Raw genomic sequence first — 16,693 nt, 5'->3', positions numbered from 1 at the left:
GCAGGCTAGGCACTACTGGCACCTCCACAGGAATCTGTGGGGGATCAGTACCCGGCACCGGTGTTGGTGGGGATCGCCTCAGGGTCTCGGGTGCAGAGAAGGATGGAGGCTCCTCTCTCTGAGCCCTCTTCGCAACCGGCTCGATAGCCATTGAGGCTGATGGTGTGTCTGTGCAGGCACCGGGTGTGGAATCGCGTTGGTGCCGGTGACTATGTTTCCCTCAGTACTCTGTCCGGTCCTTCTCCAGCACCGAGGAAGTTGCTACCGATGCCCTGGATGGCGTCTGTGACGGACGGTCACCGCCCCCTTGCTGCTCCCGGCAAGGTTTGTCGATGGAAGAAGATGTTCCTGCTGGTGATGACTGAGTGGAAGTCGATGGAGTTAGTTTTATTTTGAAAAGAGACTCCATTTTGTCGAAACGGCCATGCCTGCCCTTTGGGGACATTTGAGCATAGCTAGGACACTGATGTACATCGTGTGATGGGACGAGGCACAGCACACAAACATCATGAGGGTCAGTAATGGACACTGTGTGGTGCACATTCTGGACATTTTCTGAAGCCCGTCGCCATAGCGAAAAAAGGGGTCGCGAAACGGTCGGTGGCCTGCAGGAACCGATGACAAGGTAGCAGGAACTGACCGAGACGGTGGAAAATTACTCACCGAGCGGTGTCGCGATGGGAGACTCCTATGAGGGAACTTTTTTATGAAGATAACTTCAAGGCTTTCCGTGAGGAAAAGTGGTGAGAAAATTCTCACAGAGCTCCTAACCACGAGGCAAACTGCAGCACGGAAAAAAAAAAGACTGAAGGGAGACCCCTGTGGCTACAGGGATTATGGCATGCTGGGCATGCTCAGTGTGCCAGTCAAAAGTTCTAGAAACTTTGACAGAAGTTTTCAGTGACAGGGCTCCGTCTGATGACATCACCCACATGCGAGGACTACCATCCTGCTTGTCCTGGGAGAATAATAAATATTTAGTTATAAAATACTAGCGGTACCCGGCCACGCGTTGCAGTGGCAGAGTCAGGTTCTTTACCCTCCCTCCCCCTTCCCCTTGCTCATTTACCTCAGTCACTCATCTTCCTCCCCCTTGGTCACTCACCCCCCCTTCCCTCCCCTGTCCCTACTCCAACTCTCTCCCCTCACACTCACCTCTCCCCTCATTCTCCCTCCCCTGACACTCACCTCCCCCCTCATTCTCCCTCCCCTCACTGTCACCTCCCCCCGCCTACTGCCTACCCTTCAGATCAGAAAACCTTTGTCTTTCTATTTCTGTGGAAACCCCCCCACCCCCAAAAACAACCCAACCCAATCCTTTAAATCAAATAATAATCCCCCACCCTCCTGCCCCCTCCCAAGACCTGGGAAATTAAAATTGTTGGTGCTACATGTGGTCTGTCCCTGGGCATCTGTGCGCGTTATGTAGGCAAATAGGGGAGTGCCTAACCAAATTTGCACTTCCAAATTTGTTTTGTGGTCTGGGGAGGGCTATTTTGGTGCGTTCCCGAGATCGTGCAAGTTTAGTGTATGTATTTGTGTGTGAACCTCCCCCTTCCCCCAAAAAACAACCCTATGAGAAAAGTTCTCTTAAACTAACCACCCCACAGTCTCCTGTCCCCCCTCCCCCAGCCCTGCGAAAAACAGTAGCCCCCCCCCCCCCGAGTTGCTGAATGAATGAAACCTGCCCCCCCTCGTGACCCCTCCCTAAGATGTTCGCAATAAATTCATTACCACCCCCCACCCTCCAGACCCCCCGAGACCTGATAAAAATGTCAGTCGGTGGAGCGGGCGTTCAGGAGCGGTCCGGGAGTGATGTATTGGCGTTGGTCCGTCGGCTGCGAGCACTGAAACGGGTTCCGATTGCCCTTTGCCCTTACTATGTCACTGGGGTGGAGCTATGGCAGCGGTAGGTCCTCTGACATAGTAAGGGCAAAGGTCTGCCGGCTGCCAGTCCTGAAAATGGCACCGAGGGGCTCTCGTCCTTACTATGTCACATGGGCTACTGCCGCCATTGGTGTCCCCGAGTGGCATAGTAAGGGAAAGGGCCATCGGCGCCATGTTGATTGCTGGCAGCCTACAGCCGTAGTGCAGGAGATGTGTCCCGGACCGATCCTGGCCCCCTGCTGGAGCCTCCCGGACTTCTGTCAGGTTTTGTGTGTGTTGTGAGGGCCTGGGACGTAAATAAATTTGGCATGTGTGTGGGGGTGTGTGAGGAGGGTGGTTTTGTGTGTGTTGGGAGGCTGTGGGAAGTAAATCAATTTGGCATGTGTGTGGGGGGTGTGAGGAGGGTGGTGGGTGTATTTTATCTGTAAAGGAAATAGTTATCTTCCGGCGAAAAAAGTGCGTGAATGTGTAAAATGGAAGTGAAACGTGGACCTGGACTGGTGAAATGATTAGTGTTGCGTGTGTTAGTGTAAGGTGTAACAGATGGTGCTTATGTCCAGCAGATGTCGCTGTTTTCTCGAAAACATTTTTAAACCTATTTTACCTGTCACAGGTGTGACATATATGTAATGTAAGTACAGAAGAACCTTCCTGTATGCGAAATGAAGGTTGTGTCCAAATTTGAAAGCAATCAGTTCAGTGGTTTCTGAGATTAGTGATTTTGTCCAAACTATTTAACATTTTTATTTATATAGATTGTGTTCTTCTGCAATAGATGGAGACCCTCAATGGCTGCCAGTTTGTTGATGCCAACTGCTACTCCTGATAAAAGGCATTGGCTAAAATCTAACTAGTAGATATGGTAACTCCCAGCCAAAATAAGATCACCTAACAGGAACAGAAGAACCATGTTAGAGGTTTTCAGACAATCATAGCTGGCCTATGCTACAGCTGCTTTGCTGCACAGCTGCAGTATACTTGCAGAGTATTTGTAATGCTGAATAGCTGCCCAGAACATACATGAGGGGTACATCAATGCTTAAAAAGGGAGAAGCATTTGCAGAGACAGGGACATCCTGAAACATATTTTGCATAGTTTTTACAACTGGATGAGAAACTACCTTCCTGCATAAGCAGAAGTCCAGAAATCATCCTCCCTTCACTAGGTGTAGGAAGAGAGAGACAGATATTCTTGGTAAATCCTTACACTCACTTTACGATTAGGGATCTTTTTATAATGAAGAAAGAGGAAAGGAAAGAAGAGCAAACCCACCAGTGAGGCTGTGCGGATGGTGGCAAAGTGCTCTCTGTTGCGATAATGAGACTTGTGCCGAGATACTTGGGGTGGAGACTGTGGTTCTGATGGTCGAGTTCTTGGGTCTAGTTCTTCTCTGTAATTTTCTTCCTCCTGAACAAGGGAAAGAAAAACAGTACTTGAACCTGAGGAAGTAACTTTCAGCACAACATTAATGGATCACTAAGTACTGAGTATTTTTTCCCATTAGGATACAAAACTCATTCCATTCCATCCCCTGAAAGTCATTTGTTCTTAAGATAGAAGCCTAGTGCTGTCTACACTAGATTTTTTTATATTACTCTCTACAACTTGGTGCGGTTTGTAAATATCTCCAGTATAGTGACTATATCAGTTTAACAGCAGTCATCTTCAGCGGGATCCACTTTCCACCTTTCTACTCTCTTACACTGATATGATAGTCCATACTGATATACATGACAACTAAGCAAAGTTCAAAGATTGCTACACCAATTAGAAACAATGTGCTAGTAAAGGAATGTGTATGAGAAAAAAATTAATAAGAGACTCAACTCTATCAATAAGTACAATTTTAAATTCTTAAAAGCTCTTCCAACATAAATTATATATTATACATTTAATGAAGCTTGGATGGTATGTGTCTCATATTCCATACAAATGATTTCAGTCATAAATCAGTTTAGATATTTCTGAGCCTAAAGAAAAGCCCAATGCCTCTGCTATAAGAGTGTCCTGCTGCAAGAGATAATGTTCACCAATGTTTTTCACTTTATAGAGTAGTAGACTTACTATATAAAAATTATCTTTACATCTGGGTTGCAGAAGGTCAAGTACTCACAGGTTTTAAATGGATGACAGAGCTATTTGACATCACAGTATGGTCCCCTTCCATCATGTCTAGTTCACTCTTGTCATCAGAGGCATCTGGAAGACTGTTAACACTACTGCTTTGGCTACTGGCACTGATGGACATACTGGGAATAGACTGATTACTTCCGACACTGTTCACTGTCCCTGTCCGGCCAACACCATGATCTTGCTCCTATAGGAAGAAATCACAGAAGGATCCTGTTTATTCTGCTGTGAAAAGTTAACTTTAAGAAGTGTTCATGATCTATTCTCCTACAGTGACATTCTGAAAAAATGTGTCGAAGGCTATGTTCAAATATAACTTGAGTTTAAGTGGATCAGTCTGTATCCATGTCAAGTTAAAAGTGAAAAGAAAACCTATTTTTGAAAAACAGTGAAGAACATTTTCCAGAGACTTTTTAACTTCATTGATAAACATCACATCATTGCTTTAGATGGTGGTTTAAATTGTCTATACTGTATTAATGGGTTTCAGTCAAAGGCAGAGTGATGCACTAAATTTACATGCTCTGCTGCGTAAACAGGGATTATAAATTCCTAGCTAACTTGCCAGAGACTCTGTATCCCTGCATACCTCTTCCTCTTCCTGTGCTTCCACGGCGGGACCATTGTGAGCTTCCTGAAAAAGGAGCTTCTTCATTTTGCGATACTGCAGATTGTCAAGCTCTCGCACTGCATCCTTTGTTCTCTGAATCAAATCGATTAACACCGTTTCAGGCCGCTCCCGGAGAACAAACATGTGCTGCATGACAGAAAAAAAAATATCTGTTTGTTGCAACCCTTTCAAAATGATGTCTACTTCTGGTGGAATTGGAGCATTTCAGATACTCAATGACCAGGTTGCACAGGGTAATGATGTTTTATAGTTTTATCTTTGTTTACATATGCTTGTGTTTTGCACCTGAATTTATTGCCACATATATGCAATTTGATTTGTAGTGGATTACATGTATGGTCTCATATGCCTCTGTTCTGCCATATTTGTCATATGTTGTTTTTTTCTACTGTTTCACCAAATATAATAAAAAAAATATTTAAATTAAAAAAAAAAGTCTACTTCTAGAATATTTCCTAAAACACTGATTTTGAAAGGAAAAAGTGCATTAACTAGCAATCAATGCTATTCCTTAAATAACTGTGTGCAAGAAGAGCGCAATTCAGTATGCCAAGGATATTGGGCTTCAGAATGCATGCTTGTCAGAGAAAGCAAAATGTAATGAGCCTCCCACCTACAGAATGAAGACCCAAATGCAGATATTGATGCTAATGCACCAAAATTGGAGAAATTACTTACCTGATAATTTCGTTTTCCTTAGTGTAGACAGATGGACTCAGGACCAATGGGTTAGTGTACTCCTGCTAGAAGTTGGAGACGGATCAGATTTCAATCTGACGTCAGCCCTTAGTACATACACCCTTGCAGGAAGTGCAGCTCTTCAGTATTCTCCTCGAAAAGCATTGTGGATATATGTGTGACTGACTGATTAACTTAATAATTTGGTTAACTTGATTAACTTCATAACTTGGTTAAATGTTCAAAACTTGATTAACTTGGTTAACTTGAACTGGTTGACTGACTATAGCTGGAGACCGCCAGTGTACTCAACCGGAAAGCGTCGACACCTGGCAGGGTGGATGCCCTAGGTAAATGAAAACATGGCTTACCCTTGAATCATTTGAAAAACCATGTGTGACGGCAGCCAAGGGTGGTATGCTGAGTCCATTTGTCTACACTAAGGAAAATGAAATTATCAGGTAAGTAATTTCTCCATTTCCTAGAGTGTAGCAAATGGACTCAGGACCAATGGGATGTATAAAAGCTACTCCCGAACCGGGTGGGATGCTGCCCATGGTCCACTTAGTATTGCCCTTGCAAATGCCGTGTCCTCCCGAGCCTGAACGTCCAGACGGTAGAATCTGGAGAAGGTATGGATGGAGGACCATGTAGCCGCCCTGCAGATCTCGGCAGGTGACAGCATTCTCGTTTCTGCCCAGAATACTGCCTGGGCTCTGGTAGAATGGGCCTTGACCTGTACAGGTGGTGGCTTGCCAGCTTCTACGTAGGCCGCCTTGATGACTTCCTTGATCCAGCGGGCGATGGTTGCCCGCGAAGCCGCTTCCCCTTGTCTCTTTCTGCTGTGAAGGACGAAAAGGTGGTCCGTTTTTCGTACTGGTTAGGACATTTCCAGGTATCTGGATAGGAGTCTGCCGATGTTGAGTTGACGTAGACTACGGGCTTCTTCCGAATTCTTCAAGCCATCCTCGTTGGTAGCGAGATGGTCTGGTTGAGGTGGAAGTGTGAGACCACTTTGGGGAGGAAGGAGGGAACCGTGTGTAGTTGAATGGACCTCGGGGTGAGCCTGAGGAATGGCTCATGGCAGGACAGTGCTTGTAGTTCCGATATGCGGCGGGCTGAACACACCGTCAGCAAAAACACCGTCTTTAAAGTTAACAGGCGGAGGGACAGGCCTCGGAGGGATCTGAAGGCGATTCCCGCTAGGAAGTCCAACATGAGATTGAGATTCCACAGAGGTACCGGCCACTTTAGTGGTGGGTGAATGTGTTTGACTCCTTTCAGGAAGCGTGACACGTCCGGGTGAGAAGCTATGCTGTCACCCTCGCTCTTGGAGCCGTAGCATGACAATGCGGCCACTTGTACCTTGATGGAGTTGAGGGACAGACCCCTTCTGTAGTCCATTCTGTAAGAATTCCAGGATCACAGGAACTTTAAATGAGCGTGGCTTGATGTTGTGGTCTTCGCACTAGGCTTCAAATACTCTCCAGATCCTTATGTACGTTAACAATGTGGAGAACTTGCCTGCTCGGAGGAGTGTGTTGATTACCGCCCCCCGAGTATCCGCTCTTTCTCAGGAGGGCCCTCTCAATGGCCAGACCGTAAGAGAGAATTGAGCTGGGTCCTCGTGGAGGATCGGACCCTTGTTGTAGCAGGTCCCTGTGTGGGGGCAGGGGTAGAGGGTTCCCTGCCAGCAGTCTTCTCATGTCTGCGTACCAGGGTCTTCTTGGCCAATCCGGAGCCACCAGAAGAACTAGTCCCTTGTGTAGTTGTATCTTGTGAATGATCGCGCCCAATAGGGGCCACGGCGGGAAGGCATATAGTAGAGTCCCTGGTGGCCAGGTCTGTACCAGGGCATCAATCCCTTGGGACTGCGGCTCCCGCCTGCGGCTGAAGTATCTGGGTACTTGGGCGTTGGATCTGTTTGCCAGAAGGTCCATGTCCGGTGTCCCCCACTGATTCACTATCAATTGGAAGGCTGCCGACGACAGCCTCCATTCTCCTGGGTCTAGTCTTTCTCTGCTGAGGAAGTCTGCCGTGATGTTGTCTTTCCCGGCGATGTGGACGGCGGAGATCTCCTGGAGGTTTGCTTCCGCCCACGCCATCAGGGGGTCTATTTCTAGGGATACCTGTTGGCTCCTGGTTCCCCCCTGCCGGTTGATGTAGGCTACTGTCGTGGCGTTGTCCGACATTACTCTGACCGCTTTGTTTCGGAGTCTGTGAGCGAACCGCAGACAGGCTAGTCTGACTGCCCGCGCTTCTAGGCGGTTGATGTTACATCCCGCCTCTTCTGCGTTCCACTGCCCTTGGGCGGTTAGCTCCTCGCAGTGTGCTCTCCCCATCCTCGTAGACTGGCATCTGTGGTGAGTAGGGTCCAGGTTGGGGAGGATAGTCTGGATCCCCGGCTCATGTGGCTGCCCTGCAGCCACCACCGTAGTTGGGTCCCAAACTCTGCCCAGGAGTAATAGACGTACGGTGTAGTTCTGGGACTGTGGGCTCCACCGTGATAGGAGGGAGCGCTGTAGGGGCCTCATGTGGGCTCACGCCCATGGCACAACTTCCAGTGTGGATGCCATCAGTCCGAGGACTTGCAGGTAATCCCATGCTGTGGGACGAGGATCGCTCAGCAAGGTTTGCAGCCGGTTCCACAATTTTGATCTCCTTGTGGGGGTCAGGCTGACCTTGTCCTCTTTGGTGTCGAATCAGACTCCTAGGTATTCCAGCGACTGTGAGGGCTATAGGGAGCTTTTGTTTGTGTTGACTACCCATCCTAGGCTTTCCAGTAGAGTTATGACTCTGCTGGTTGCTTGGTGGCTTTCCTCCGGTGACTTTGCCCTGATCAGCCAATCGTCCAGGTAAGGGTGAACGAGGATTCCTTCCTTCCTCAGTGTTGCCACCACCACTATTACCTTGGTGAACGTCCGGGGTGCTGTGGCTAATCCGAAGGGTAGTGCCCGGAACTGGTAGTGACGGTTCAGGACTTTGAAGCGTAGGTAGCGCTGGTGTTCCTGATGAATTGGGATGTGTAGGTAGGCCTCCGAAAGATCCAGGGATGTGAGAAACTCCCCCGGTTGTATCGCCCTTATGACGGATCGTAGGGTTTCCATGCGGAAGCAGGGAATCCTGAGGTGGCGGTTGACCGACTTGAGGTCCAGGATGGGCCTGAATGTTCCCTCTTTCTTGGGGACGATAAAATAAATGGAATAATGTCCAGTATTGATTTCTTGTGGAGGCACTGGGGTTATGGCCTCGAGGGCCAGTAGTCTGGACAGTGTAGCTTCTATTGCCGCCCTCTTGAAGGGGTCGTGGCAGGGGGACTCCACGAACTTGTCCGGAGGGGTTCGTAGGAAATCCAGGTAGTACCCCTCCCGAATGATGGCTAGGACCCACTTGTCCAAAGTTATCTCGACCCATCTGCGGTAGAATAGGGCTAGTCTGCCCCCTATGGCTTCTTCCCTTGGATGGGTCGGCTGAATCTCATTGTAGGGTGCGGCTGGGGCCTGCACCCGAGTTGGTTCCCCTCTTGTTGTGCTTGGTCCGAAAGGACTGGTTCCTGCCCGTAGGGCGGGGGGCTTGATAGTTGCTCCTGTAAGGATTTAAGCGCTGTAAACGTCTGTCCCTGGAGGACCTGGGGAAGGGGCGCTGGTTTCTCTTCATCTTATCCTCCGGCAGGTGCGGCAATGGGGACTCGCCCCATTTGTCGGCCAGTTTCTCTAGTTCGCTGCTGAACAGGAGGGATCCTTTGAAGGGCATCCTCGTGAGGCGCGTTTTGGAAGATGCGTCGGCCGACCAGCTTCGGAGCCAGAGTTGTCTCCCGGCCACCACCACAGATGACACTCCTCTGGCCGCTGTGCGCACTAGGTCGGAAGCAGCATCCGCGAGGAATGATACTGCTGGTTCCATGTCTTCTCCCGGGGTGGTGTTCCTGGTTTGTGATAAGCAGGCACGTGTCACCACGGTGCAGCAGGCTGCAATTTGTAGAGACATAGCGGATACGTCAAATGACTGTTTGAGGATGGACTCCCGACGCCGGTCATGTGCATCCTTGAGCACAGCTCCTCCCTCCACTTGGGATAGTGGTGCGTTTCGAGACCGCGCAGACCATGGCATCAACTCTTGGGTTTGCAAAAAGATCTTTGGTTGCCGGGTACAGGGGGTACAGGGATGCCAAGGCTCGTCCCCCTTTGAATGTGGACTCAAGCACTCTATTCCAGGTCAATCAGCTGTTGTGCTGCTTGTAACAGAGGGAAATGGCGAGAAGTCTGTCGAAGACCCTCCAGCAAGGGGTTCGGTTTAGGTTCCCCCAAACTCCCTGGGCACGGGATAGCGAGCTCCGTCAGGCATTGATTGACCAGGTCCGGGAGCTTGTCCTTTGTGAAGAAGTGTCTCATGGTTCGGTGAGGCTCTGTCCCCAGGGGGAGCTCCCCCTCTTCTAGGGGTTTGGCTTCCTCCTCAGAGATGTCCGAGTCCCCATAGGTGGGGCTTCTGGGTAGTGGAAGCCTGTGCCTAGGTCTTGAAGGGCCTGGGGCATGAGGGTCCTCCGGTGGAGCATGTGGCTGGACAGCCAGAGGTTCAGTTTGCATTTGAACAAAGGTGTGAATCCCCTTGAAGAACTCCACCCATGAGATCGACGCTGGGTCAAAGCTGAGAGGCGCTGGTTCTTTGGGGGTCCCCATCTGTGGGGAGGTCCCCCTGGCTAGGTCCGGGATACCCCCTGAGGAGCTAGAACTCGGCCCTGGGTGGGACTGGCCCTGGGGCTGGATCTCCCAGGGCCTCCTCGCACAGTGTGCATAGGGCGTCGGTCTCCTCGCTTTGTGCGGCTCTGATGTGGCATGCTGGGCAGAGGCCTTGAGCTTTTATCTCCGTTTCTGGAGGTGCCATGGCTGTCGGCGCATAAACTCTTATGCGCTCCGGTGCGCTTAAGATAAGCGTGTGAGTTGTGCGCGTAGCTGTGCGCCCAGCCGTAGATATGCGCCCGGCTCTGTGCGTGCAACTTATGTGCTTAAGACCTGATGTGCATGTAAGACTATGCGCACAAGTGCTTTGTGCACCTAGGTCGGAGTTGTGCGCTCGGGGTGAATGGCGAGGCGAATAGGGCCAAGATGGCGACGGCGAGCACGCGGTCAATATGGCGACCCCCTCGGAGAGTCTCCATGTGGGTAGACCCTTGGAAATAACCGGGGCCTGGCCCTGCTAGGGTGGATCAACCCGGTGGCACTGGTCCTGGCCGGCAACCTGTGCTCCTCCTCGATCCTCGGAGACCGGATTCAAGCAGAAGATGTCTACCTTACCTTGTCTTCGGCGCTTCCCGGTTTTGTCCCGGGCGGTCTCCGGCTGTGGGGGGAGAAGGCAAATACCTTCACCGCCGCGCTCGAGGGTGCACCCGCTGCCTCTCAGCCGCGCCCGAGGATCGGGGGCTAGGTCCTCGCCACGATTCGGCCACCGGACCGAGGCTTACCTCCGAGGGACCACAGAAATCACCTCGGGAATCTCAACTGGGGGAGGGACCCGAGGGTATCACCGCAGGAGGCGGGGCTCGTCTTCAGGTAGGTTTCTTCTTTAAAATTTGGATTTTCTTCTTTGAATTTGTTCTAATGCTGTGAGAGCGTACAGATAGTCCCTAACTGCTATGGAGATGGAAAATTCTGAAGAGCTGCACTTACTGCAGGGGTATATGTACAAAGGGCTGACGTCAGATTGAAATCTGATCTGTCTCCAACTGCTAGCAGGAGTACACTATACCCATTGGTCCTGAGTCCATCTGCTACATGCTAGGAAAAAACAGGTTTTGCCCTAGTGTGTGTGTTAAGAGACCTGAATCGGTAGCCAAAGACCCTGGGAAAGTGTAAGAGTTATCGCATAATATATGTGCAACACCCATGGCTAAGCTTTTATAGCCTGCAATACAGTTACACAAACTAAATTCTTGGGGAAATCTTAAAAAATATGTATCTTTCATGCACATATATCATTAGGGTCATATGTCTGATACTGAGAGGTCTGTGATAGATAAGCATGGGGTAACCTACACAGTGCAGCAGATACTAGCATAAGCTTGCTAGGCAGACTGTGTAGATCATTTGGTCCTTTTCTGCTGTCATTTCTATGTTTCTATAATAATAATACAAAGTGGTTTAAAAATTCCATAAAGTGACAGTTATAATTATTTTTATAACAAAGTTAATATTTTTGCATAATATTATATTTCAGCTTATTTTAAAAATCACTTAGCATGTCTCCCAACCCCCATCCCCAAAACATTAGAAAAATCCCTGAAAGTGAGAAATAATCTTCAAGTCAACAGAGCACTGAAGGCTTCCAGCAGCAGAGTTACACAAGAACAGAGCAAAACACATGGCAATCACAGGGAAAATAATGGAAAAGGGTTTCAAGAGGCAATCACACACTGATCAGCATTCAGTGAATAACACCCACTCATCTCCTTTCATCATTTTGTGATAAAAAAGCACAAATGACAATTTAAGACAACAAACTTTAAATAAATACTCTAAATATATAAGCATGTCAGCAGCTCTAACACCACTGTTTTAAAAGCCAAATCTTAGTAGGGAAAAGAAAATTCTCTTTATGGTCACGTGTTGCATTTATTGGTAAAAAAAATGTTGCTTATGAAAAACTGCAGTATACGCAGTTTTGTGCCAGCTGTATAAAATCAATCTCAATACTAAGCAATAAGCCACTGGCAGAGTGAGGTAAAACGATGAATAATGCACCATTTACAAACAGAAGAAAGCCAAACATTGGATTAATTTGTATGTAACCCACAGCAGCCATGTTTCATGAACTCAGCAACACTACCTGTAAACAGCCTACAGAAAATAACCTTACCATGCATTCTTTCCTGCTGCTTCTTACTATTTTTATTTCTTGTTCAAAGTGATAACGATGAAGGAAACGCAGAGTTCCTTACCTGTAACAGGTGTTCTCCGAAGATAGCAGGATGTTAGTCCTCACACATGGATGACATCATCAGATGGACCCCTGATGCGGAAAACTTATGTCAAAGTTTCTAGAACTTTGACTTTGCAAACTGAGCATGCTCATGTGGGGTTCTCCTCTTCAGTGTCGTAACATAGAATTATGTTAAAATAAAAAATAGGAGAAATCCATCTCCATGGGGTGGCGGGCAGGTTTGTAAAGACTAACATCCTACTGTCCTCTGAGAAAGGAAAACTGGTTCTTAATTGCTAATTTTCGTTCCTGTAGTACCACGGATCAGTCCAGACTCCAGGGTTTTGCCTCCCCACCAGCAGATGGAGACAGAGAAGTTTTGACTGACTCTGCCCTATACCCTCAGGTGCCACCTACAATTCGTCAGTATTGCACTGTATCCAAGCAGAACATTTAAAAACTAACCTTAACAAAAAAACTAGTGCACTTGGAATTCCACTCCAGCAGGAATCGGGGGAAGAAAACCATCCTACAACAGGCACTACCTGGTCACTAACCTCAAGAAGGAGCAGAACCCGTGAAAACTTTAAAACTTTGAAAGCAGTGTGCAGAAAAGATAAAGAAGCACTGAACGAGCGGAATCTCCGTTATCTCATACTGAAATGGGCGGGACTCTGGACTGATCCATGGTACTACAGGAACGAAAATTAGCAGGTAAGAACCAATTTTCCTTTCCCTGTATGTACCCGGATCAGTCCAGACTCCTGGGATCGTACCAGAGCTTTCCTACACTGGGTGGGACCCTGAGAGTCCTGCTCGGATCACACCTTCATCAAACGCACCAGAGCCAGGGGCCTGGACATCCAATTGATAATGCCTAGCAAAGGTGTGCAAGTAGCCGCCCTACAAATTTCTTGTGGTGAAACTTGCTGACAGTCTGCCCATGAGATTGCCTGCAAACGGGTAGAATGTGCGCGAAGTCTGACTGGAAGCAGCCGGCCCTTGAATCAAGTACACCGAACCAATAGCCTCTTTCAACCAGCGAGCAATCATTGCCCTAAATACCTAATGGCCTTTTTTGGGGCCACTCCACAGCACAAAGAGATGGTCCAACATACAGAAGCTATTTGTAACCTCCAGATAATTCAACAGCACCCGACGCACATCAAGCTTCCTCAGATTTCTAGACTGGGGATCAGAGTGGTCCAAATCCAGAAAGAATGGGAGCTCTACCGACTGATTCAAATGAAAGGCCATCACGGAAAGATTAAATGATTTCTTTTCTTCAGTGTTTACTGAAGAGAATGTTGGGGAGGTACCCGTACTGGAGAAGGTTTTCATGGGTAATGATTCAGATGGACTGAACCAAATCACCATGAACCTAGAAGATGTGGTAGACCTAACTGACAAATTTAAGAGTAGTAAATCACCTGGACCGGATGGTATACACCCCAGAGTTCTGAAGGAACTAAAAAATGAAATTTCAGACCTTTTAGTAAAAATTTGTACCCTGTCATTAAAATCATCCATTGTACCTGAAGACTGGAGGATATCTAATGTAACCCCCGTATTTAAAAAGGGCTCCAGGGGCGATCTGGGTTAGCCTGACTTCAGTGCCAGGAAAAATAGTGAAAAGTATTCTAAACATCAAAATCACAGAACATATAGAAAGACATGGTTTAATGGAACAAAGTCAGCATGGCTTTACCCAAGGCAAGTCTTGCCTTGGGTAAAGCCAATCCACAAAATGAACCCACACACTAATCGAATATTATTCTCATTAAATGAAGTATGTCTTACATTTTTTTAAAGAACAATTTTTTATAAATACACCTCAGTGTCCCCCAATTATAAAAAGATTATGAAGTGTCGGATGATGCTTCATATAATTACCAGAACACCAAACCTTGGTGTCTAGCTCAATTTAGTATTATAATCATGAGCACCACCTTCCACCACTTTTAATTTTTACAAAAGAATTTTTATTTATCCTATTTTTTATTATTTGTTATATATGATTAAAAATTGATGTTGCTTAACCAACTTGCATCTTTTATCTTGTTGACTGCTCAGTCCATTTAAATGTTTTAAAGAAGGTTAAGAACAAAGTGAAACACTGTGTGCTGAACCAAGGGTTTCAGGTCACCAATCCCTAGAGACAGAAAATTACTTAGCTTAGATTTGTGTTTCAAAACGCGGATCTTTTTCAGTGGCACTTCATAATCTTTTTATAATTGGGGGACACTGAGGTGTATTTATAAAAAATTGTTCTTAAAAAAAATGTAAGACATACTTCATTTAATGAGAATAATATTCGATTAGTGTGTGGGTTCATTTTGTGGATTGATATACGGGTTACCCCCACTTTTTGTGGATGGTTAGTGGTAGTTGGGTAAAGCCAAGGCAAGACTGCCTCACAAGACTGCCTCACAAATCTGCTTCACTTTTTTGGAGGAGTTAATAAACATGTGGATAAAGGTGAACCTGTAGATGTAGTGTACTTGGATTTTCAGAAGGCATTTGACAAAGTTCCTCATGAGAGGCTTCTAGGAAAAATAAAACGTCATGGGATAGGTGGCAATGTCCTTTCATGGATTACAAACTGGCTAAAAGACAGGAAACAGAGAGTAGGATTAAATGGACAATTTTCTCAGTGGAAGGTGTGGGCAGTGGAGTGCCTCAGGGATCTGTATTGGGACCCTTACTTTTCAATATATTTATAAATGATCTGGAAAGAAATACAAGTGAGGTAATCAAATTTGCAGATGATACCATCTTGTTCAGAGTAGTTAAATCACAAGCAGATTGTGATAAATTGCAGGAAGAACTTGTGAGGCTGGAAAATTGGGCATCAAAATGGCAGACGAAATTTAATGTGGACAAGTGCAAGGTAATGCATATAGGGAAAAATAACCCATGCTATAGTTACACAATGTTAGGTTCCGTATTAGGTGCTATAACCCAAGAAAGAGATCTAGGCGTCATAGTGGATAACACATTGAAATTGTTGGTTCAGTGTGCTGCGGCAGTCAAAAAAGCAAACAGAATGTTGGGAATTATTAGGAAAGGAATGATGAATAAAACGGAAAATGTCATAATGCCTCTGTATCGCTCCATGGTGAGACCGCACCTTGAATACTGTGTACAATTCTGGTCGCCGCATCTCAAAAAAAGATACAATTGCGATGGAGAAGGTACAGAGAAGGGCGACCAAAATGATAAAGGGAATGGAAAAGCTCCCCTATGAGGAAAGACTAAAGAGGTTAGGACTTTTCAGCCTGGAGAAGAGATGGCTGAGGGGGGATATGATAGAGGTGTTTAAAATCATGAGAGGTCTAGAACGGGTAGATGTGAATCGGTTTTTTACTCTTTCGGATAATAGAAAGACTAGGGGGCACTCCATGAAGTTAGCATGTGGCACATTTAAAACTAATCGGAGAAAGTTCTTTTTCACTCAACGCACAATTAAACTCTGGAATTTGTTGCCAGAAGATGTGGTTAGTGCAGTTAGTATAGCTGTGTTTAAAAAAGGATTGGATAAGTTCTTGGAGGAGAAGTCCATTACCTGCTATTAATTAAGTTGACTTAGATAATAACCACTGCTATTACTAGCAACGGTAACATGGAATAGACTTAGCTTTTGGGTACTTGCCAGATTCTTATGGCCTGGATTGGCCACTGTTGGAAACAGGATGCTGGGCTTGATGGACCCTTGGTCTGACCCAGTATGGCATGTTCTTATGTTCTTAACCTTTGGGAGAAAGGAAGGAACCGTCCACAAGGAGACTCCCGCATCTGTAATCCTCAAAAAGGGCTCTCTTCAGGATAACGCCTGAAGCTCCAACACCTAGCGAGCTGAGGAAATAGCCACGAGAAAAACCACCTTTAATGTGAGATCTTTGAGCGTCACCCTCTTCAGAGGCTCAAATGGCACCACACACAGAGCTTTAAGAACCAAATTTAGGCTCCACGATGGACAAGGATTTCGTACCAGAGGACGCAAATGTTTTGCCCCCTGGAGAAAATGCACCACGTCCAGATCGGCTAAGGCTACACCGCGTATTTTACCACGGAAACAACCAAGAGCTGCCACCTGCATCCTTAGAGAACTGCATGCTAAGCCTTTAGCCAGGCTGGCCTGTAGGAAGGACAAGATATCAGACACCGACGCACGAGCCGGGACCACTTCGCGCTTTATAAACTGAGACTCAAAAACTCCCCACACCCTGACATAAGTCAGGGAGATAGAGGACTTCCTTGACCGCAAAAGGGTAGCCACAACTGCATCTGAATATCCTTTAGCCGTCGCCTCTCAAAAGCCAGGCCACTAGACAAAAGCGATCTGCCTCTTCAAAACAAACAGGACCCTGACGCAGGTGGTTTGGGAGGTCCTGAAACCTCAGGGTTCAGTCCACCATTAGGTTGACTAGATCCGCAAACCATGGACTTCTCGG

The 16,693-nt window shown here is 47.0% G+C and overlaps 1 protein-coding gene across 1 annotated transcript in view; it reads right to left on the bottom strand.

Annotated features, from left to right (window-relative positions):
• TAOK1 (TAO kinase 1) overlaps nucleotides 1-16,693 on the bottom strand; it is a 422,716-nt gene that overhangs the window by 133,232 nt on the left and 272,791 nt on the right. Inside the window, exons 11-13 of the mRNA XM_029611182.1 lie at nucleotides 4,608-4,775; nucleotides 4,002-4,205; nucleotides 3,161-3,295 (exon numbers count right to left, since the gene is read on the bottom strand). Of these exons, the coding sequence (XP_029467042.1) occupies nucleotides 3,161-3,295; nucleotides 4,002-4,205; nucleotides 4,608-4,775 (507 nt within the window). The remainder of the gene's footprint in view (nucleotides 1-3,160; nucleotides 3,296-4,001; nucleotides 4,206-4,607; nucleotides 4,776-16,693) is intronic.

This window comes from Rhinatrema bivittatum, chromosome 8, assembly GCF_901001135.1.
Source record: "Rhinatrema bivittatum chromosome 8, aRhiBiv1.1, whole genome shotgun sequence".
Taxonomy (NCBI): Eukaryota; Metazoa; Chordata; class Amphibia; order Gymnophiona; family Rhinatrematidae; genus Rhinatrema; species Rhinatrema bivittatum.
This window is presented reverse-complemented; position numbering and strand designations above follow the sequence as displayed.